At 40.5% G+C, this 23,647-nt stretch overlaps 1 protein-coding gene across 3 annotated transcripts in view; it reads left to right on the top strand.

Annotated features, from left to right (window-relative positions):
• Window positions 1-23,647, top strand: part of gulp1a (GULP PTB domain containing engulfment adaptor 1a) — a 97,703-nt gene that overhangs the window by 44,987 nt on the left and 29,069 nt on the right. For all 3 annotated transcript variants that reach the window (XM_085374411.1, XM_085374413.1, XM_085374412.1), the window contains one exon: window positions 21,224-21,304. In XM_085374411.1, coding sequence (XP_085230537.1) covers window positions 21,224-21,304 — 81 coding nt within the window. The remainder of the gene's footprint in view (window positions 1-21,223; window positions 21,305-23,647) is intronic.

The raw sequence follows: 23,647 nt of genomic DNA, 5'->3' as shown, positions 1-23,647 counted from the left end.
TCGTCATGGTTCCGCTGCTTTGTGATAAACGCAGACAGGAGTGAGGCGACAGTCCGATGCCATGTTCTTTTATCTTTCTTAAAAAAATGTATTTATGCTCACCGGTGACATTTTGATTCTTTTTTCCTTTAGAAGCACATCTTTCAAATTCAAGCAGTGCTGGAAAATATTATAGAATGATATACATTGTTATGTTGCTGTCCATATATTCTAGGTCAGTGGTTCCCAGAAGTTTTTGAAACCCTCTCATATGCACACCTGTAAGTCACAAAATATATGAACTGACGTCGAAGTAAAATAAGCTGCATTTTTATTGCTGTGCAGATTTGGAAACTACTTAATTGCGTATTGATAATACTTGTTCATGAACTGTTCTGCTTCAGTTTTTGTTTAACGCCAGGTTTAGTCAGCTTAGACGTTGTTTGCATTCCTATCAGCTGCATTTACAGTGACAAATCTCTTAATCTCTCATGCTCAGGCAATGTTTGTGACTGCTGCTCAGTCGGAGAACCTGCCTGCCACAAACTATGTTGGTTTACCGTGATGAGCAGCCGCCGTGAGCTGTCATTACTAATATAAGCTGTAGCTTGTTAGATGTTGTCCAAACCACAAGTACCAATTTATTAATTAGTCAACTTTTATTACCTCTGGATGATGAACTGTTTATATTAAATCCTCTTGTGTGTTCAAATCATAGACTGCCTATAAAAGTTGGATATATCCACTGGGAAGTCACCTGTTTTTTTTGTTTTTTTTGAAGACTCAACTATGGCATTATACCTGCTTTCATTTTGTCTTTTGGGAATCATACTTGGCTGTATTTGAACAAGAGGGTAGAGTGCTAAATTATCAGCTTATGCTAGCATGGGTCCACTTTACACTGATAGATGACAATTAGTACTAGTGACACCTAAATATACCCCTTACAGCTCACTCAGCAAAACTGGATTCCTTGGAGTGGTTGTTAGTTCTGATCAGCACCCTGCAAGCAGGTCTGAACTGTTACTGAACTGTAAAAATGATGCTGCCACTACAAACACAACCAAGAGCTCAAGTTCAGTGACTCAGATTAGCTGAGGTGAAACTTGGCTGCAATTTATTTATTGAGAGGCACTAGATATTTTTTTTGTTTTTTGTGAGAATACTTTAAGGCAATTCCACAAAAATAAGCCCTCCTCTCAACGCCTCTGACTGGGTTGTCTTTAGGGGATTAGGGTGAGTCGTAACTCTTTGGGGGATAATAAATGTTCGGTATAGGCATGAGTAAATAAAAGTAACAGTAGGGCCAGAACCACTGAGACAGTAACTTCTCCCATTTTGCACAGGGTCTGACTGTAACTGGTTTGGGATTGACAAATCATTAGCCACCCTGCTCCGTCCTGCATCCCTAAGTATCCTTGGGATTTTGTCCTCTGATGCCTTTATTGAAGTATGAATGAATAGACAGAAAGCACTTGGGTAGAAAAAGCACAGAAAAAAGTGATTGTATGAACAGGTGAAAGAGATGTTGTATAAAGTGCTTTGAGTGATCAAGTAGAGTTGACAAGCACTACTTGAGAACCAGTCTATTTGCCATTTACAAAGTAGAACCTTTTCTATTCGCTGTGGCACAAAATGAGTGTTTACAGAGGTGAGGTCAGAAAGCTGCTCTCCTGTATGCTTCTGTAGGACTGGAGATTTTTTTACAACCACAGCTATCGCTATCTGGTGGCCTCCAGATAAGATGCAAGTTAGTGTTAGAGCTCTTTCTTTTCTTTCTCTTTTTTTCTTTTAATATTCATTTCTATTATCAGTATTCTTCAGTAAAAATCAAAGATAAAATCATGATCCCAAGAGAAAAGCTTTTACAACCAAGCTTTCTTACTCTTTGAGCTAAAAAGTCTAAACAAATACTGCAAGCAGCCTAAAGCTACTTAGAATACGATGACCTGGATGACTGAGAACCTTCACAGACATTTAGGCTGCTTCCTTGTTCTGATGGGATCACTTCCTGACCCAGCCCCCAAGGGATTTGGGTATCCTCCGGAGACTGACCCAGGAGTCAGTCTTGTTAGGTGAATGTGTAAACCTCTGCAAGGTATTATTTTGGAGACAGTCTGGGCAGATGGGGTCTGATATGCAGACAGTCAGGACATGACGATAAAGATGAAGAAGACTTTCTGTAAAGCTGTAGTTTTGATGGGTTTTGGCATTTATTTTTTTAAAGCTAGACTTTAGAGTAGCATCCCTCTGTGGCAGCACCTTACTTATGAATTAAAGTTGGAGACTTTTTATTTTAAAAGTGAATCATTCATCTTATAAGAGCAATTTAAGCTTCTGTTGACCTTTTGGTTCATATTGAGTGCTTTGCCTTGTAGGACTTTTTGAGTGTTTGTGAGAGTAAACATAATCCTTTCCCTGCTTTCTAATGTAGTCAGTACTTTTAGAGCAGTTACTAACAGTAAAATATGGCCTTGTATAAATGACTTTGGCTTGATTTTATGTTGAAGCAGGAGAATGTCTTATCATGCAGAAACAGGGGTGTAGATTAGAGGTAAATTATTGAGATAGAGTTGGATCATAAATGAATCCTTCTTTAAGATTTACGAGTGTGTCACCGCTAATAAAGGAGGGTTTGAATTCCTGTGAAAAATGCCTGCAATCCAGAGGCAATTGAAAATATAATGACTACCTGCTATTGTGTACTGCATTGCTCACTATGGGTTTCTGTCCATTCTATTGGTTTCTGTATTTTTTTCCAAAATGATCATGCTTTTAAACTTGAATTTTCGCTTTATTTGAAGAGCGTTGGAGGGTCTGAATATTGTGAAACCTGGAGCGATTAAAGGGGAGAAAATGCCAGTGCTGGACAAAAACAGTGGACATACTTGTCGCTGGCTGGGATGCAGTATAAGCATTAATTCATCATCGCTTTAGATGATGGCTCTAGACAGATCTGTACAGTCTTTATCCAAACACTCTGGAGAAGCTGCCATGCCCCTTCAGATATACAGTGCTTGCTCAGCTGTTTCCTTTCCCCAGGAATTCACATTTACTTTCCAGTCAGAACCAAGGCTCCTCCATCGGAGCTTAAACTAGAGAATCTGCTCCCCTCACACCTAAATCACATATGCGCTATTTTACGAAATGAAACTCTCTTGCATGCATTCAAGGAAGTGAACCAATTGTAGATTGTTCTGGGCGGTCTAAAAAAGTTAGAAAATGCACCCACTAATGGGTCTAAAGTTAAAATTCAATCTGTGGTTTTTGGAGGAGTGGTGTGTTACTGTAGAACTATTCTAGCCTGGGTTGCCAGATACTGTGTACAGATTAAGCACAGGTTTTGGTTTCCCCACAGTCCACATTGTGAACATGAATGTGGTGACAGGCATTTGGGAAGCTGTTCATAAGCTCTTTGACCAGCTGTAGTTTGCCAAAAAATGTCCTTTGTATTATATTTTCTTCCACAAACACAATGATGCAAAATTCTTATGCATGCCAGACCATTTGAAACTCTTTCCCATAACATTATGACATAAAAGCAGTACTAGCTTTGTGGGCACATTATTGAAAATGTCAGGAAATCGTTTCGACCTTCTGAGTTGCCAATTTAGATTAAGGTTTTGCGTTGCAGTTAGGATTTTAGGCTGGGAATTCGTGGGATGTGAAAACTACAGCACTGAAAAGGCTTTATTACATTAATGCTGTAATAGGATTCTAGTTTGTGAAGTTTTCTTGAGCGTTTACTCCCCGTTGTTTCCCATCAAGTAATTCTTTGTAGACTTCTCTTAACTACATTTTGGTGGCGGGTTGTCTGTATTCTTTCAGATTACATGACTCTGTTTTTATTACAGTGGAGGATTTTGAGTTCATTTTAGGCTGTATGACCCCATATGGAAAAGATATATATAAATCTTTTAAAGGTTGTATCTGTCTTGTGTGAAACTTGTATGAAAAGCATATAAGAGTGAAAACAGATATAAGATCCCTTGAAAAATTATTTAATGAAACTTGTATGTTTTGGCCGCCTTATTGATTTACTCATGAAAGTGGCCACTTTCATTAGTAATCACATATAAGTTTTTACTATTTCTTTTCCATATGGGACTATTCTGGATTCAACTCAGAGCTATACATTTTAGTAGCCTTATTCTCTGAAAGGTGAAGGTCTGTGATTTAATTTGTAGGTTCTACTTTTAGCAAGTATACAGAGTCTGCATAAATAGTTTTTGGGTTTCTTTTTTTAACCTACGCAGATGTAGAGTTCATTGTCTGTAGATTGGTTGATTGAATCACAGTGCTTGCTGTGGACCAAAGCTTCCCCTTGTACTGATTTTGATGGTCACTGTAACCTCATATCTATCTCATTCTTGTGAATATAATACCCCAGGAGCATCTGGAGGGAATATAATTACTTTTCACACAAAGGTTGACTTCCATTCATTTTGAAATTGGTACAATCTTGGTAGATGTTTTATATCCCCCAAAACAGTTATGGCCAAATTTATTAATTAGTATAAATTTAAACATAATTCCAGAATTTATTTGCTAATTATGACAAAATTTCAATGCAAATGTACAAAAATTATGAAGTGATGACATTTTATTTTAACATGCAACATGATTTGCAAAAATGCAGTACTGGGCAAATGTCTTCAGCTGCCCCTCATTTCTTTATATTTTGGTCCCAAAGAGCCAACAGACAGGTACAACAAAGAGTTTCTACAACCACCTATAAAACATGGTGGTGGCTGCATTTCAGCCAGTGTTATTGGAGATCTTGTAACAACTGATGGAATTGGAAAATTACATGAGATTTTGATCTGCAGAACCATCTGGAAAAAAGCTGATTGTCACCAGCTTCACTTGATCCCAAATGCACTGCCAATGCAGTAAAAGCATAGTTGGATAGCAAAACACACAGGGGAACATTATCAGTTTAGAACTGGCCTCTCTAGAGCCAAGACCTCGACATTATTGAAGCAGTGCGGGTCCTTTTAACAGAGAACAGAACAAAAATGCAAAATTATCCAAAGAAGAGCTTTGAATGTCCCTTCAAGGAGCCTGGAAAACTATTCCTGAAGGTTACTTGAAGAAATTCAGTAGAAAAATTAAAAGTCAACATAATGAATTGTAACTCTATTTTTGCCTTATATTTCAATAAATTGCTGCACATATTTCCCATTTTCCTACCAATTTATAAAGCAATGAGAAGTGGCTCAAGACCTTTGCACAGTACTGTACTTTTTATAGTCATTATTAAATGCCAGACGATATTTCACAGTGGCCGGCTGCTGAATTGGTGACAATAATTTTCGGTTATCTGTGGCATATTTTACTAAGTACTCATCCAGGATTCATTATCTGATGCTCAGTTAGTACTCTGTAAGCAGCTTACCATTAACCATAAAGCCAGAGTCACACTGCGTTTCCGCCTCAATTTTTACATACATTTTTCATGGATGTTCACTGTAAAAAATCTGCCATTTGGAAGACTTAATAACAAATCCTTCTAGGTTTTGTTTATTTGTGTGGTTTTTTGGTTTTTTGGGGGTTTTTTTTTTTTTTTTTACAATGACATCTATTAGAGAAAAACATGTCCGACATAAAAGGCAAAAACACACTTCATAGTCTTATTAAATCAATGTGTCACTGTAACGTCCCCAGTCCTCAAACCCGGCATCATGGACACACAGTACGACATCTGCTAGTTGTGTTTGGTTTGTTTGTGTGTGGAGCAGGGGTTTCACACAGAGGGCCCTATACACTTGCACAAACACTGCCTGGCACTGCTTTGTCCAACAGATCTGGGGCACCTTTTAAGGTGAAATCAGTTAAGGTGCTGGTGAGCTCTGCAAAGCCAGGCACAAACCGGCAGTAGTAACCCGCCAGCCCCAAGAACCTTACCTCTCTTTGGTCTTGGGATGTAAGCAGGATGCGATGGCCTTTTTTGGTTTTTGTTTTTTCACCTGCGGGTGCATCTTCCTCCATCCTACCACACACGTCTTCGGTTTGGCTGTGAGCCTGCCTCAGGAACTTCATGACCGCAGCCACCCACTGCACACTCCACCCAGGTGTCACTATAGATGATGATGTCAGCAGCAGCATATGCAGCGCATGGAAGCAGGACCCGGTCCATGGGGACTCTGAACAAGCTGACCTAACTGTTCCAGGAGCTCATGGAGCTGGGGCTTGGGCTAAGCATCAAACTGTGACACCTCATTCACTTTGCAGTAGTCAACACAGAACCGTGTAGACCCGTCTTTCTTCTCTTCTGTTATTCCCATTTTTAACATTTCAGCCAATTCCTTCTGAATAATTTGTGTTTTATGTTCAGGTAATCTATAGGGTTGGAATGGAGCGTCATGCCTGGGTGCTCTATGAGCTTGGTACCGGCTGGGTCTGTGTGAGATGATTATTACAATGGAGAGAGGTGGGAATGGTGGAATTTGGCACCTCCAGCACCACCTCATCTCTTACCTTTACCAGGCTCACCAGAGAAGCAGTTTCAAAGTCTCTCCACACTTTGAGGAGGTTGAGGTGAAATATCTGTGTGGCTCCTCCACTGTCTGACTGTACCACTTCATATGACGTCCCCCATTTGCTGGGTGACCATGAAGGGCACTTTGCCAATTGGCTAGTAATTTTGAGCTAGAGGAAGGGAGTAATACAAGCATTTCATCTCGCTGTTAGAAGAAGAAGAAGAAGAAGAAGAAAGTGTGTACATTATTGTACTTTATTGAGCCCCGTGGGGAAATTGCTCTCTGCATTTAACCCATTCACTCAGTGAAGCAGTTAAATAGCCCCTCTGTTGTACAGGCGTTGCTGACATTCCTGGGCCTGGGGCAGATTTTCTCATGAAAACATGTGTAGCTTGGCTCTCAGGTTCAGAAAGTACTGAGTTTAATTCTTAGCTGGGCTTGGACCTTCCTCAAAATTTTATTTTATTAGGTCTAACACCCCACGCAAGACATGAATGACATGCCCTGGCCAGTCAGTATCTCTTTTGGGATGCTGACTCGGGAAATGACCTAAAACAGTGCATGGGCCACACGCTTTGCATTAATGGTGTGTAGCGGTACTGCTTCGGGATGTCGCATTGAATAATCCAACACAACTAATACAAAGTGATATCTACATGAACTCTGGTGAAATGGCCCAATGAGGTCCATGAGGTCCTCAAAAGGAACCTCCATTAACGGTAGTGGGTGCAAAGACTCTTTTGGAATGGCTGGCTGGTTGACCAGTTGACACACCGGGCAAGGTGCGCACCATTGACACACTCCAGGGTTTTATCGTATCCCCTGTGACCAGCCAACCCCATGTGACCAGCCATCGATTGTAATTAGCCACCTGAAAAATCATGACCTGGCGGCTTTGGGCATCAACAACTAGGTGTGTTCTTCCTGTGTGTGAGTTTTGCGGCTCACTCGATATATAATCTGATCCTAATCAATACAAAATGATTAGTGCAACTAACCAGTACAAAATGCAAAAATGTCAGAACTGCTGACATTGAGTGTGGGGTGTCGTCACGAGACTGCTCCAGTGGAAAATCTTCCATGGAGTGAATTACCACAACCTGAACCCTGTAGTTTCAAATATTGAAAGCAGAAAAGTGATATTTCAGCCTATTAACTAGTCACCCGTTGAATGCAAAACCTCAGATTTTCCGATTTGAAAAAAAAATCGGTGGTTTTTGAGAATTATCTTTCAATTATTTCTTTTAATTCCCCTAAACTGAAGAACAACAGGTTTTACTTAAATGTGGTAAAACACTTGTTTTTCAACTATATTAAATTCGTCCTCTCTAAAGAAAGCCTGATGTATGAACGGATTCATATTTTTGCAGACACTCTTATTCTTATTCCACACTTATTCTCTATGCTTTCAGTGTGCACAAACATCCAGTCAGTCCAAACTCTTCCATTTTCTCCACTAATGTTTCTAGACTATGGCACACGTCTCTATAGAATTTAGTAATTATGTACCTGCATATGAAAAATAATGGAATGATTCTTCTGCATGGTTGAATTTATGGCATATGTGCACTGCTCCCACCCACCCGACTTTCTTCTTTTCCATCATCATCTCCGAGCCAAGCTTAACGCTCCTCTTCTTCATCTTATCTTGATTTAAAGGAGGATGTTGTCATGAGGTTTATGACCATGCTTATATGCAATCATGGCGAAGTTGGTTTAGGCTTTAGTTCAGAAGACCATGAATTCAAACTCTGCCCCACAATCCCAGTACATCATCCATTAGCGGATGATTTTTACCAGCACACATCAGAGGAAGAAGGCCTAGCCGGTCATGACAGCTATTGGCAAATTTCATGCAAAGTCTCCTGTTTAAGTTACTTCAGTTTGTCTCCACCCATTCTGCTTTTTTCAATGCCATGCTTAACTTAACAATGACATGTCTGTTAGCCAGTGAAAGCAATTCTGTTCTGTATCCAATATACAGTGTGTTATTCCTCTTAAAATTGTCACGAAAATTTCTCTCAGAGCTTTTGGCCTGTAAAGAATTAACACTTATTTGCCTTTAAGAGCTTGATTCTTTGTATCTTATGCAGAATGGTGGACTGAAGAATTTTGACCTGAGCCAGGGCTTGAATTTCAGTGCAGGTCTGCACATACTTCCATAAGTTCCTTTAAATCAAGGACTTATGATGCAGTAAAAGCATGTGCACAACTACAGCAATCAACCCAGCATTTACAGCTGAGCAGACGTGCTAACGAGAAGCAGCCGTGATAACCTGTGATACACGTTCTTGCCTTATCTCTGCAAGACTACAAACTCCTTTAATGTTTCAGAAGGCTACACTTGCACGTGGACAATCTTTGAATCTAGAGCCATTCAATTCTAAATCATTAGCTAAAGATGAAGAAGCCTCTTAGGACAGACCAACAGATGCTGTGAGGACTTGTGCAAACAACAGTTTCAGTGAAGTTAATGTTAACAATATTAATGCTCAGGAATCTCAGGTAGCTGATTCCAATTTTATTAAAGTTAAACAACAATCCAACCATGAATTTCAGTGTAACTGCCTTATATATATCCATGCTTTAAACTTATGAAAGAAGCCGTTTGCCAGTGCAGATGTGACAGAGGACTGGGAAAGAACAAAGCATGACATGGAGACAAAAGAAAAGCCATCAAAACAAAAACAGAGCAATGTTGCACTTAGAGGAGAATGACAAAACACAATCGAAGATAAGAAAAGAAAACCTCAGACCTTCAAGTAGAATCACCTCCAAAGTGTCTAAGGTTCTTTTTGTTGGAAGCATTTAAGGGGGGATTCGCCCCACGTTTAAAACATGAATTTAAACCCTTCATCTCAGAGCTGTAACTGTTTTTTTTTTTTCTTCCTTTTTAAAAAAAAAAAAAAATTAGATAATGGAGATGAATTCTGTATATTAACACTGAATGTACTACAGCTTTCTGAGCCTGTATGATGCACATTTGGAAGACGTGAGTAGAGAATATATTCTAATACAGGGTTTTGTTTTTCTCGGGCTGTCAGTTGTTTGTTGTATTGACACAGATGACATGTGGGAAGATTTTACAGAAAAGCCTCTTTGAATTGAGATGACCTAGACTTATGTGGGGGATTAAAATTACAAGAATAATGTCACACAAATACAGATATTTGTATTCAGCCTTGTTGGAAAACACAGTCTGTTCTGTTTCTGTTGTTTTACATAAGGCCAGAGGCACTAAAATGGTGGAGCTGTTATATCTATACCTGGAGCACAACATGTTTTATATCAATCTATAATTTGACATCTAAATGTTATCTAATATAAAGAGCTTTACACTTTATATATCTATATATTTGTGCATTCAAATGCAATCTAATGCACTAGCTCTGCCAAGTTTTTTTTAAAATGCATGGGTGTTCCTAAGAAACTGCTTGTTGTGACCTTTAGAATTCCCAAAATTGCTGTTTTTGGGTCTCGCCCTGGCTTATATGACCGCAGAATAGACCTTTGCTTGCAGATGAATGCAGCGGGGAGGGTAAAGGTTAATTAACAAAACACTTGAATGAAACAGTTAATTTATTCAAATCAATAGTACAGCAGAGCAGCAGACACACCGTGACCTTTTGAACACTCTCGAGCAAGTTTGTAGCCTGCAGCAACAAGAAGAGCATTAGCAGTGGACACCCTTCCACTTTCACCTTGTACCTCATGATATTGGATGCCATGTCTTTTAATTAGCTGCTTTGTGTAGAATCAGCAAAGGACCAGTTCATGACCTATTGAGTTTCCATGTGATACAGTTTGGAGGAAGATTGATTACATGATGTAATCCATTTTTTGAAATAAATATTAATGCACATTTAGGATTATTCTTTGCTACTACTACTACTGGAGATAGTTTACAGTGGGTCGAGGAGAGATGCCTTTATTGCAAAAAATAATTAAGTGATATAAACACTTTTTACCAATGTGCAGGGACACTTTGAGCCTCTATTGTGCAAGATTGCTGAATCCAGCCATCCGTTTTCTTCTGCTTATCCAATTCAGGGTCAAAGTCAAATTGGAGCCTGTCCGAGCTGCCATAAGGTGACATGCAGGGTACATGCTGGACAGAAAACCACTCACATTCACGCGTACTGCCAATTTAGAATCACCAACTTACCTAACATGTATGTGTTTGGGATGTGATGGATAAGATGCACACTTAAAAAACCCAGCCAGCCAGTGGCCCTCTAGTCTCAGCTCATTCATACAGTGAGGATTGGTTGCTGTTCCACACAGTTTAGGCTTTGGTGTTTCAGGTAGGAGGTGGCTGACACTGGTGATTGATTGTTGCCCATTAATAGTTGAATACTTTCACAGAGCCGGAGGGCAATCGTTCTAACTTTCGATTGCGCATACAATATGTTTCCATTATGATTTCCCAGTGGAATATGGAAGAAAATTTGTGCATAATGAAGGGCATAGAATACTGTTCTTGAATTTTTCTGCTACTCACAAACATCGGCCTTCTACACAGCAGATATAAACCTTATTATATTTATACATATCTTTGCTTTTTTCCCTGTAATACTAGCAAGATTGAAATGGACTGATTAAAGATCCATCTAAGGATGAGCACTGCACAATGTTCACAGCATTTCTGTAGCCCCAGTTTAGTCCTGCTGGCAGCATCAGTGACTGTCATTTCGTCAGTCCACCACTACTGACCAGGCATTTAAGCTCCCCCATAGAGTCGTACTAATGGCGTTAATGATGGCCTGACATTTCTTCTGGCATCACCTGCAGGGTGACGTTTGAGTTCTTTTGGTTAAACACGCCTGTCATAGCAACACTGGTTACGGACAGATAATGGACCTCTTTTAAATCCATAATCCACATTAGGCAGATGGAGGGGTGTTGGGGTAAGTCAAAGGTTTGTCAGCTGGGAGATTACAGTTTGTGTCTCCTTTTGCACTTTGCTTCATTTGGTTTTCCCTCACTTACTTGCGTGTGACTTTGAGATGGCAGCAGCTGTGACAAAATGGCAATATTTGACACCCTTGGAATGAAAACAAACTGATATTACACCTGCTGTTGATTAGCATTTTAACAACTAGAGCTGGACCTTAATAGTCATCCTTTGGTATTTGGTTTTTAGTTTTTAGGAATCGTATATTTGCTTGAACTGGTTTTACGGTGGTGGTAAATTGAAATGATTGCTTTCTCTTTCGGCCATTGTCATCACATTGCAGTGAGCGGTGCGAGTCACGCCAACTGAAAATCCATCTCTGGTGTCACACATTGGCACTTTGCATCACTGCCTGGATGAAGCACAAATCATATGGAGGCTGCAAATCTCAATGAAAATCCACCGAGATGCTTCTCATTGAGATGCACATTCCTGCTTCTCCACCCACTCCCCACTCCCACAAACACACTTACACATGCATCCCAGGCAAGGATCGAAATAATTGGAGTCTAAACTTGTTGAAAATCTGTAAACCATAAGAACTGTAAATACTAGAACCCAGAAGAAGATACTTTAAAGCCTCGTATTTAGTTGTTTTTATTGCGTTCTGGGGGATTTCATATGGAAATTAGCTGCTTGGTAAATCTGGTGCAGCGTATGTCTTCTCCTGTGAGAGTAGTGCTTTAAGTTATTGATATCTACAAATAAATAAACTGGACACGATCACTATGCCATCCAAATTATTTGGTTTCCTGCTCAATTAGAAATGATTCCCAAAAGTGCGACGTTACAACCACGTTATGAAACAGTCAGAAGAGATGACTCATTGTTTTTATCGGTTGACCTAGATGCTTTCAAGTTGCTGTGTCTGTTGTGCCACTTTGCTGTTGCCTCGAATATCTGTTACTCATAAAATGGTAAAAAAAAATTGATGTTTAATCCTGTGAAATGTGTTGTTTTTTTTTATCATTGACAGGCTCATAATGTTGTACACAGATATGTTCTTTCTGTGTACACTGACAGATGTTTTTAAAGTGTTATAGATATCATTAATTATTAGTTCATTTTTTCCCAATTCTCCTCTATGGGCATTTATTAATATCTTTGGCTCTTCAACATAAATGTCCCCATTTTCCCAGAAAGTGTCTCGGCTAGCCACTTCCCTTACCTAACCACAGCTGTTCATACAAGACACAAATGTGAAGCGATACTGGGCAGTGCAAAGAAAAACCCCTAGAAAAATAAAGTGCGAACAGAACAGCCCAAATCCGGAGACCCTCCCTGCTTTAAATGCTCTCTCATGCAGAAACCAAAGTTGTGCTGGCCAGCATAAACACATCGCCACCCAAGGCCCTGACCAAGCTGAATCTCTAACTGGATACTGGATTTAAAAAAGAAAAAAGAAAAGAGAGAATGAACAAGAAATGTGCTCTTTTCTTCTCCGAGTGACCTTTGTCAATTGGCTGGAAACTAAAAAAGTCTTCTCTTTAAAAGGCATTATTTGCCAGATGCAATGCTTGATCTCCACAGCTATATTTTCTGTTGCAGTTGCTGCAGTTCACATATATAGAAGCTTCCAAAATGTTATGTATTCTCATTGCATTTCAATGCATATTTGAATGTATCTGAGTTTTAATGCATCTATTAATTGCTGGGAACTAAAACTCAGTACATATACTTTCCTGTTAGTGCTTGACCATAACTACAAGTAGTTCACCATATCAACAGTTTGGTTCACACCGAGCAACCACGAGGATTAGAAAAAGGAGGGAAAAACCTTTGAGCAACAGTTACTTACTATTACTTACTGACAGATTACTTTCTCTAGCTGTTTGTTTTGGGTTTCACACACGAATCATGAGACTGACACCAAAGGACACTTAGATCAGAGATCCCAGCATCAAACCCTCCATAATAAATGGTAAACTCTAACCTATGTATATCAGAAATGCAAAAATGGCATCACTGGGATATATTTCCAGGTCACTCTAAACAATAGCTGTGTTGGCCCACCAGCATAGTAACATGAGGAAGGGACATAACATATGATATGCACAAAATTAGCATATCATTATATATAGTTAGCTTTTGAAGCTATTTCTTAATTGCCATTTCTCGACCTCTGGTGTAAAGCATGCTTATTTAAATTATGTTTAGCAGCACACTGGTTTGCTGACAAACCCTTAACGGTGCCTTCTCATCTTCTCTGCCATTGCTGTCAGATAATCATAGTCATTCTGATGTTTCTGACACATTTTCCTCCTCCTAACTTGGCTGTTAAGTCCTGTTATGAAGTCTAGAGGTGAAGGTTTTGATAGTGGATGTGATGATCAGGTGGATCTGACTGTCGGTCACAAATTATTGGCCAATGAGCATATTCTGGATTATCATATTTTGGCTTTGTTATCTAGTACAGAGTACTTAGAATCACCATGATTTACAGAATGTTGACCTGGTGTTTCATTTAATATGAGTGAAAATGCTGACTGAGCCCAAAAACTGAGAAAAGTGTTAAAGTCAGGGTCAAGTTTAATTTTCCTACAGACTTTTATAGGACTGAAAGTCTTTTTGCAACCACAGGTATCACCCCCTGGTGGCCATTACGAACACTGTAGATTTAAGACTAAAAGCTACATGCATCTATCTGTGCCTTAAATCGTACACCGAGTTCCTGTACTTAACCTCTACGTGTTCTGACGCCTCTGTTAGTAACAGTGAGAGCTCATCTGTGTGGACAGTGTCTCTGTGAATGGTGCTGGAGTGTTGTGACATGAGATAGCAGAAATGTTGTTGTGATAGGTCTTGGCTTCAGAACTGTACCCCCACCTCATGAAAAACATGAAGCGCATTAAACTGAAATGAGGAGGACAGCGTGAGTGGTAGCGCCGCACCGACTTCTGCGAGATTTGATTATGATTTATATTTTGATCTCCTCCTTGTGTCTAAAAAACAGAGCAGGAGCAACCTCATCTGCCTGTTTGGATCAGCCTCCTCTGATACACTTTTAATAAAAGTGGTCAGTTGCTTGTCCTCAAGTATTTGGACTTCAATGAGATGCTCAAAAGTTTTTGAAGGAGAGATTCAGATCGACAGTTTCCTGAATAGCCCGCTGGGACACGACATTTGCATAACGCTTTAGATGTTGACATAGAAAAATCTCAAGAAGACAAAGTAGGCTGCCGATTCAGCTGTTTGTCAGCTCCAATTTTGTTTTTGCATCGCCCCTACCCACTTTGAGGTCACTCCCGGGCAGTTCATCTCTATGTGATAAAAACTGAATGTCAGATTTTAAAGCAGTGTAACACTTGGAGCTGCCGGTACTCACACTTTGAGCCGTAAATGTTTTCAGAGTGCAGAGAAAAAGGAAAAGGTATGATTAAGTTGACATCATCTCACAGGGAGGCTTTTTGTGCTCCAAGTTAGAGAAGTGTTGTTACTTCTACTTCATAATGTTTTGGCCGTACTGCTGAGTTGATTGATGCCAAGATGTTGACCTAAGGCTGTTGCCAGGGTGCATAGTGTGATGATGAATCACACACTGCAGCAAAAGGGTCAGCCTGCAACCTCTGGCGAGATGGCTTTTATGGCTCATCTGTGGTATGCCCCTGTGCATCACAGCAAAATAGTCCCTGTCCAAAGGGGTCTCTTGTTTTGCACATGTGAAACTCCTTTTGGACAAACTGTGGGCGGAGGAAGTTGGGTTTGAATGTCAAGTATCTTGTGTCTAGGCAAACGCTTCTTGTTGAGCTTGCAAGCCCCATCATCTCTGCTTACTGTAGTCCTTAGCGCACCACCATCTGGCCCACAGCTGAAAACTATTAAGATCCTCTGAAACTTCCTCTTCACTATTCCACCCCAGTTTGGAGGCAAGTAAGTAGCTTTTTATCACGGCTCTGTTGTTGTTTGCATGTTTCTCTCCATACAGCAGGTCTTTTCCCCCTCTCTCCTCTCCTTTTAAAGAGTAGAAGGGAAGAGGTGCCTTTCTTTTATAAAATATGTCAGGATTTTGCATTTGATACACGTCAGATGAAAGTGCTGGGCTGTGAGAGAGCAGGACTGCCTTCCAGATTAGACACCAAAAACACGACGGTTGATTCAGTGGAGGAATCCTGGCACCAAATTCATAAACAGATTGTATTTGCGATGGCTTGCACTTAGGCAGCGAGACTTCAGAGCCGAGGCGAGAGCAAAGTGAGGAAAACAAAGGATCTTTGTTGATTTTTCTTTGCTGGGGCATCGTGTTGGGACCACAGTGCACACTCTGCTCTTATCCCACGTTGAAAGCGCGCTGCCTTTTGAGTGCATATGGTTTGGATTAGTGAGCGGCTGAGGGGGATTTTTAAATGGGACATTAACTTTGCTTTCTTGCTTTCATTTGAAGCATTTTGAAACATTTTGGGGTTTGTTAAACTTTTGCGTTTTTCCGTGCGTTGACTGGGCTTGAAAGAGGAAGACCGCACAGGGTCAGAGTAGGTTGCACTCAGCTCTAGTAAGTTTCTTTCCCAAGCTAAATTCCAAATGTATGAGTCACTGAAGGTGAGTTGTCTGAATCTGGACATGGTTTTTGGAAGGACGAGAATCTAAGTAAGTAGTTGCTGCTTCACTTTTTCCACTAGCCTTGCTCGTAATTCACAAACAAAATTCAGCCTACATAGAATGTACTGTGTAATTAAGTCTTAGCCTGTGTGTGTGCGTGCGCTCGCTCGCTCGCGTGCGTGTGTGTTACAGTACAATGTAAAGGCTCTCTGGGCTTTTATTGCCATTTAATTATTGACATATGTGCTCATTTGCTTTTCTTGTTAGTCTTAATACTATAAATTCTTTCTTAATTGACCATTGAAGTGAGTATAGAGTGGACTGTTGTTGAGGAATAGCTAGGTTTCATTTGACGTAGACGTGACGTCGACGTAAAGCGCGAAATTTGACTGGCGGTCGGAAGTGAAAAAGATAAGCGCAAAATCACAGACAGACAGTACGCAAAATGCCTATGTCCTGTTGTGTTTACGGATGCTCCAGTAGGTCGACCAGAGAAACTGATAAACGGTATTTTAGGGTACCAAAAATAGCCCAACGAAGAGGAGAAAAATGGAAAATTCTAACCGAAAAACGTAGGAAAAAATGGATTTTAAATTTACGTTTACAGTCGGGAGGAGCAGAGTCTGCCAATGCCCGTGTCTGCAGCGACCACTTCGTCAGAGGTAATGTTATGTTTGCAAACGAACTTATTAGCATTAGGTTGTCGTTAAATTCTCGTTTACTTAGTGCTTTTAAGTTAGTAGTCTAATATTGACTTGATTGGGACTATAGGCTGCCCAAGTGCTTTGGATGACGAAGAGTCGGAGGACTGGGCTCCGACGGTCAATCTCGGCTACGAACGAAAACCCAGATCGGAATCAGTTCTCAAACGAGAGAAAAGAATGAAGCTTAAGGCAGAACAGCATCGATGTGCAGAGGCGATTTTGGATATGCAACAGACGGCTGAGAGCCCGGATTTGAGCCTAGTGACAGTGGAGAACAGGCTACTAACCCTGCCATACAATTGCAATGAGCTGCAATCACTTCTCCATCCTCCTTTGCAATTACCCAAGTCTTCAGAGGTGTCTCGTTAGACCGCTGAGAATGGTTTACCTTGAAACAAACAACTGTCACTCTAACGAAGTCCTAAGGATGTGGCATGTTTGTTGACGTTAAAGCCGCTACCGCTAACTGTTAGCGTGTTTAAGATAAAGCAATATAAGAACAAACACTCACCCTTGCAAACACCAAACTGTATCCATCACGGAGACGTTTTGTTCCAAGGTTGTGGACCCACCCGCTGACAAAAAAATTGTACGCCTCCAGACTCTTGAAAGCTTTCATTTGCTGCCTAGTGTAGTAAGAAGTCTGGAGGACCAAGTAGTTGGTGATATCCACAGCCTCGATAGTAGGCAAATCCTTTACTTCTGTGGTGTATTCGGACATTTTCAAAGAATACGGATCACGTCCGATATATTTTTTAACTATCTGTTTATATCTCTCCCGAGAAACGGGGTCTAAAGTTGCACAATAGCTGCTCTCCTGACTCTCCACAGTGTCCTCCATGTTTACTTCCGCCCTCCACTCAAAAATCGCGCTGCCTCCGCACGTCATCAGAACCACGTGACCGCAACCCAACTATTCAGAAGAACACGGTGCTTCCTCTGCAGCTGGTAAACATTTAAGAAGACTGACGACATTTGCAGCTCAGTGTTAAGTCTGTGTGTGTGTGTGTGTGTGTGTGTGTGTGTGTGTGTGTGTGTGTGTGTGTGAGAGAGATCCGGGTTCTGCCGTCCTCCCGAGAGGGTGCTGTTGAATCGGCAAACAGGAAGCTATTAAAACAGGCGCGACACTTCAGCTGTCAATCAAAATGAGTGATATCACAGTCAAGTGTCAGGCGAACCATTGCACTACGTCCAAGTATGTCACAAACAAACAAAAAGGCTGCCAGGCCTTTTTCCACTGTGGATGCCAGAATGAGGCAATCTTTGTTTTAAGACGTTAAAGCTCTTAGCTGTGACTTTTAGGGAGGTCGTGTAAACCACTCTGCACGATTATGGATTCAGGCCAGTTCCGTCCTTTTTTTTTTTTTTTTTTTTTGGTCTTTTTAATGGTTCACTTTTGGATCCATGTATCCAGTCTTTCCAATCATTTGTTCTTACAAATTTTCTTGGGCTTCAGTATCCCTTATTGTGCTTTTAAGGAAAAGCAAAGGGTAGAACACAGCTTCCAGTGGGAGCATGTTTTTTGTAATTTTCAAGTCTATTTTATCTTTAATTTTCAGGTGTACTACACCTCCAGAGTCCTGCTTTAGGTTAAAAAGGCTTTTTATGCTCTCGATGGCTCACACCCCCTCATACTTTCTGCTGCTCTCTCCCCAATTTCGAATGGAAAAAAACTAAAACTAAAACAACCCATACTGACGCTATCAAAATACCAGAAACCATTAAAAGGAAGATGAGTCTTTTAAGACAGTTTTATTCTGCAGCAAACACATATCTGTTGCTTCGAAGAGAAAGGTAAGAATGCACTTAAATCTAAATATACAGTCCCAGGTAGCAAAGCAGCGACTGCCAAGGTCTTAATTTGGCAAACCAAATACTGCAAAGAAGTTTGATGCAGAGATCTGGAGAGTTTGCTTTCCCTGTCGCCTTTGGCTAAATGCACATAATAATAGTGTCCTTGCGGTTCACCTGCCTATGTGATGCTTGCAACGGCATCATGTGTGGCTTAAGCAAGAACACGTCGGTCTCTTTCAGCAGTCGATTTTCTCTTCTAGCTGACTGAGGAATGTCAGAGTCTCCACCCTGAAGCTTGTTCCATTTAAAATTTCTACAACCTTTTCCAGGGCCTCTGTCAGAGGAAAAAAAAAGCTCCCCTTACAGCGAGACCCCACTACATTGTGTGTGTTTTCCCCTCAGTGATGTGCCTCACATCATTATGTTCCTCATTATGTGCACTTTAGAGTGTTTCATTTTTCAGTCTGTTAAATGCGAGTTCAGAAATGCGTTGGTTTCTGTCAGTGATGAGTCTTCTTTTCAAAACGATGTTGTGTTTGTTTGTCAGAATCTCTCCCCTTGGTAATAAAGATATGAGACTCAGACACAGCCTCAGTCAGAGCTAATGATCCGTTACCCTCCCATGTCGCGGTGATCGATTCATTTTGTAACGCTTAACTTTTAATCTTATTTCTCAGCCCTATGGAGTATTGGCTGATAATTGTATTCATATTATAACCCATTTTATAAATGTCGTCATTTGTTCACAATTGCCGATGAACATAAACATCGTCAGAGTTTGTTGCAGTGGGAGCTGATGAAGGGAGGTAATGGCAGAGAGGCCAAAGTAACAACCACCTAAACTGAGGTCTTTTTTGGTTACATTTTACCAAGCTAACCAAACTGCTGAATGAAGTCACTGAAGTGGAATTTTCTACAAATGATCACATAAACATTGTGACAAAGTCCCAACTGTTCTGAGGCCAAAGTATATGTTTCATAGCTGCGGGTGTCAGTCCCGTGAATCGATATGTGCCTCCATATTAGAGCCTGGCTGCTTTGTGCCAAATCACGGTGCTGCTATTGTCTGTCTCTGGGTTTAGCTCCGCTCACATCCTCTGTGTTTTGAATTGGGTCTAATAAGCAGTGTTTGTGTTTCAGTCTCCTTTGACTGTCTGGGTTCTTTTGGATGATGCTTTTTGAGCTACTAAGTTGCCAAGTTTTGCAATAAATTAATCATACAAAAACAATTCATAAGTCATTTTTCAGAAGAAAATGGTAAACACTGCCTCACAGCTCTAACACACAACTTGCAGCTCACATTCACAGCTGTGAAAATGAAAGCACGCTCTTTCATTTGTAGCAGTTCATGTATCATAACATAATTTTCTTTAAAAAACCCATCTGGTTCTTATTGCGTTCTAAAAATATTTAAAAATATTTCTGTTTAAGAAGTTAATCATTTATTCGTTGAGCTCTGAGGAAATTCCCTCGAATCTTTCAAGTCACATGACGTTTTACAAGAATGGGCTGTTTGGACAGCGGGGTGTTTTCTGTATATCCATCAGTTGATGAATGACATAACTGAGATTTAATACGCTTAATAGACATTTTTATGTGTCACAGCTAACAAGAAAAATGATTAATTTCATTGGCTATTCTAGGATGTTCCTTGTAGAGAGCAAACACCAAACCCTTTTTTTAAAAAATGTGTCAGTTTGGATCATGTTGAAATTTAGCAGCTTGTACAAGATTTGTTGTTTCATCAACCCCAAACTTTTAATAGCTCAGTATTTGCATTGTAAATGTAAGAGAGGGGAAAGTTGTGTTCATTTCCTTTATAGCCCATATAATGTGTTTGTAGAGGCAAAGATTGAAAGAGCTGTTGTGTGCCAGTCCTTGCACATTTCCCACCAGCAAATGTGTAAAGAATTATGATTGTGCGGGTCGCTGACAGCTACCTGGTTCTGGACAGTTTGTCCTTGCAGTCCTCTCCAAAGCTGGGCTCTCATGGGGAACTGATGCAAAAGCTCGGAAGCAGTCAAAGCAGTGTCACATTGTGGAGGTGGATGCTTTGCATTCCCAAAAGAAATCACTACTTTTGTTTTTGTGAGGTAGCAATGTCAATGTACTGTACAGTTTGTCTGTTTGGACGCGTTCCCGCATGCATTACTGCAGCTACAGTAGGTTTAAAGAAAGAAGGATGAAATCTGACTTTTATCCATGTTTCACATCATCTCTTACTTTATCCATTATCAGTATTACTCAAATCCTTTTGGTTCTTTGTCTTTCTATAATGTAATAAAAACCTGGAGATGATTAGTAACAGCTAAACAAACAAACGTGTGTATGTGTGCATTTGCTTAGCTGAAAAATTTGCCCTAGTTCTGCTGAAAAGATTTGAACATTAATGCCAGCGCCTGTAAGAGGATCACGGTAAACAATGCAGCGTTTTACCGTGCAGCTTTGTTGCTTCCCTTTGGTACAAATTGCCATTCTTAGACACACCTTGTACCGTTAAACAGCAAGAACAGTGAGTTCTGTTAAAGACTCCACAGATGAGATGAGAATGACGTGGCTCCATGGTAAACAAATGTAACGCAGAGACACTGAGAGTTAAATTTTTACACTTTCTGACAGCAAATGGTTGCCTCACTCTAAGAGGGTGGGATTATTCTCTCCTTTTCTTTTTTCAAAGAAAACTTTAGACTGTTTGTTTTTTCGACTTTCTGTCTTTTGCTGAATGCTTGTGGTGGAAACCATTTTTAACTCGCGTCTCCCTGCTGCTTTTCCAGGTGGAATATTGGCAGATATTCAGGAGGGACCACAGAGACACACAGTTTCCACTATGAACCGCGCCTTCAACAGGAAAAAAGGTGAGCACACATATCCGCCGCTTGTGTAGCTCATAAACCTGAGCTATGTCTGACATTGAGGATGTTTAACAACAAACAATGTGTACCATCAACTGTGTGAGTGGGCAGGGTATACCTCAAAGCACTGTGCCAGTGGTGTTACACAGTCTTTCCTACCTTTCAGGGCATCTTTGGATTCAGTTCATTTCAGTACACAACCATAATCAACTCACAGAGACTTTAAACACCCTCAGCATAAATAATGCATCATAATGAAACACACGCCCACACTGGTTTTTGTTTCAGAGAGATCTGGGAATCCTTCCTGGTGGTGCATTCAAATGCTGAAGTGAGGCGTTTCCATTCTGTTGTTACATGGCGGTGACACTAGAGAACCCAACAGGAAATACAAATTCTTTGTGAATGTTATAGAAACTTTGAGAGTTAGTTGCATTGAATGGGACAGGAAAAGTATTATGTTAAGCTCAGATTGGAGGACATTGAAAGCATCTGCTACTGTCTGAGGATGCCACAAACAGTGACCAAAATGTGGAACAGGAGAGTGGATAAACAATATCCCGATCAGGACTTCCTATTATCCCAGCTACATCCAGTAGCCACCTAAATTTGGCTGATGCTTCTTAGTTAGCAGATCAGTCAGTAGGTTCTCACACTGGTTTGAAGCAGACTGTGGGTGGGGTAGTGAAGCAAGCTGTGAGGCTGGAAAAATGGCAACACGAGGGATCTCTGAAGCTCTATCATTGGACCACTGAGAAAGCTGGAAAAGACAGACAGACAGCAGCTGTTGTTGAAGCTTTAGAAAAATGTGTATGCTACTCTGAGGAGGATGCTATGTTGCAGAATATATAGTGCATCCCACCTACTTACAGTGGCAGCAAAAGGTGGTTCTACAAAGTACTGACTCAGGGGGCTGAATAATTATGCACACCCCACTTTGCAGTTATTTATTTGTAAAAAATGTTTGGAATCATGTATGATTTTTGTTCCACTTCTCACGTGTGCACCACTTTGTATTGGTCTTTCACGTGGAATTCCAATAAAATTGATTCATGTTTGTAGCTGTAATGTGACAAAATGTGGAAAAGGTCAAGGGGGCCAAATACTCTTGCAAGCCACTATATATCTTGGATATCAGCCCTGCAAACTTAAACAACAAGAGATCCAAGTCCCAGTTACTAAGAGTTAGGAATGTAGATCTATGACGCGGTGATGTCACTTGGGTATTTCTTTATTTCAAGAAAGCTACAGTATCTCTGAAGGGAAAGCTTGGTTTAAACATGCTCAACCACTGGTATGTTCTTTCTTTAAAAGATATTTTTAAAACATATTTTGGCTCTTTGTCTCAGAAACAATGAGAAGAAATTCTTCAGATGCCATGGCAGGAGATAAGAAAGACCAAGCAGCTTTATCTGGACGAAGCCCTCACTGTTATGGTTTTGTTTATCAAGCTTTGGAAGCTTTTGGAATCATTCAGTGAATCATGTGCAGAAATCTTTTTCGGTGAGGCTCAACTGTAGGGCTGCCATGGTAAATTTTTCCTGCGTGCAGTTCATCAGTTTGGCAGCACTATAAAGTCTTCACGCTTGAAAAGCTCCCCGCAAAAAATAAATAAAATAAACAAACTGACTGATGTTAATGTTTATTATTTTCTCTGATGAAATGATTTCATGTTTAAGATGAAAATGATGAACCGTGCAGCTTCAAAACGCTGTTCGACAAATGTTGGCTGCGATAGATCAACAAAAACATCAAATTATTCATTAGCACAAAGCCACAGAGGACAACAAAACAGCAGAATTAGGCAGTCACGACAGCACGTATAGTTCCTGTCTCTGCAGCGTTAGACAGTTATGAGGGTTGTGCAACACTCCCGAGTCTCGAAGTGACCCTTCCCAAATGCAGAGGAGGAGATATTTGGGACTGCCGTTTGCCAAACAGCTTGATGTGTTTACCACCATCTGTCCCGCTCCCTCTGGTGTGAATCATCAGACCTGGAGAAGCCTTGGACAGCGTTGAGGAAAAGTGTCCGGGGCCCAGGTGGTGTGCCGGGCTTTAATGATATTTGGTTTTAATTCACTCCCCCCCCCCTTCACTACTGTTTGCGAAGGTTTTTGCAAGGGCCTCAGCTCACATAAAATTTCCATTTATAATTGCATGGAGCGGAAATGCTGCTACATTTTTATTTAATTCCTGTGGTTTTCAGCATAAACATGCACGTGTGCAGGAATGATGAAAAAAATGAATTAAAGTCATCCGAAGGCACGGTGTGAAGGACTCAAAGCAGACAGGAGAGGGCTGCTGCTAAAAGGAAAATCAGTCACAGAGAAGGCAAACATGCTCACG

The sequence above is a fragment of the Diplotaxodon limnothrissa genome, linkage group LG16, assembly GCF_057381915.1.
Source record: "Diplotaxodon limnothrissa isolate DT_005_m linkage group LG16, D_limnothrissa_male_GT1.1, whole genome shotgun sequence".
NCBI classification, from domain to species: domain Eukaryota; kingdom Metazoa; phylum Chordata; class Actinopteri; order Cichliformes; family Cichlidae; genus Diplotaxodon; species Diplotaxodon limnothrissa.
Note: the sequence above shows the minus strand (reverse complement) of the source record. Positions and strands in the feature narration are given on the sequence as shown.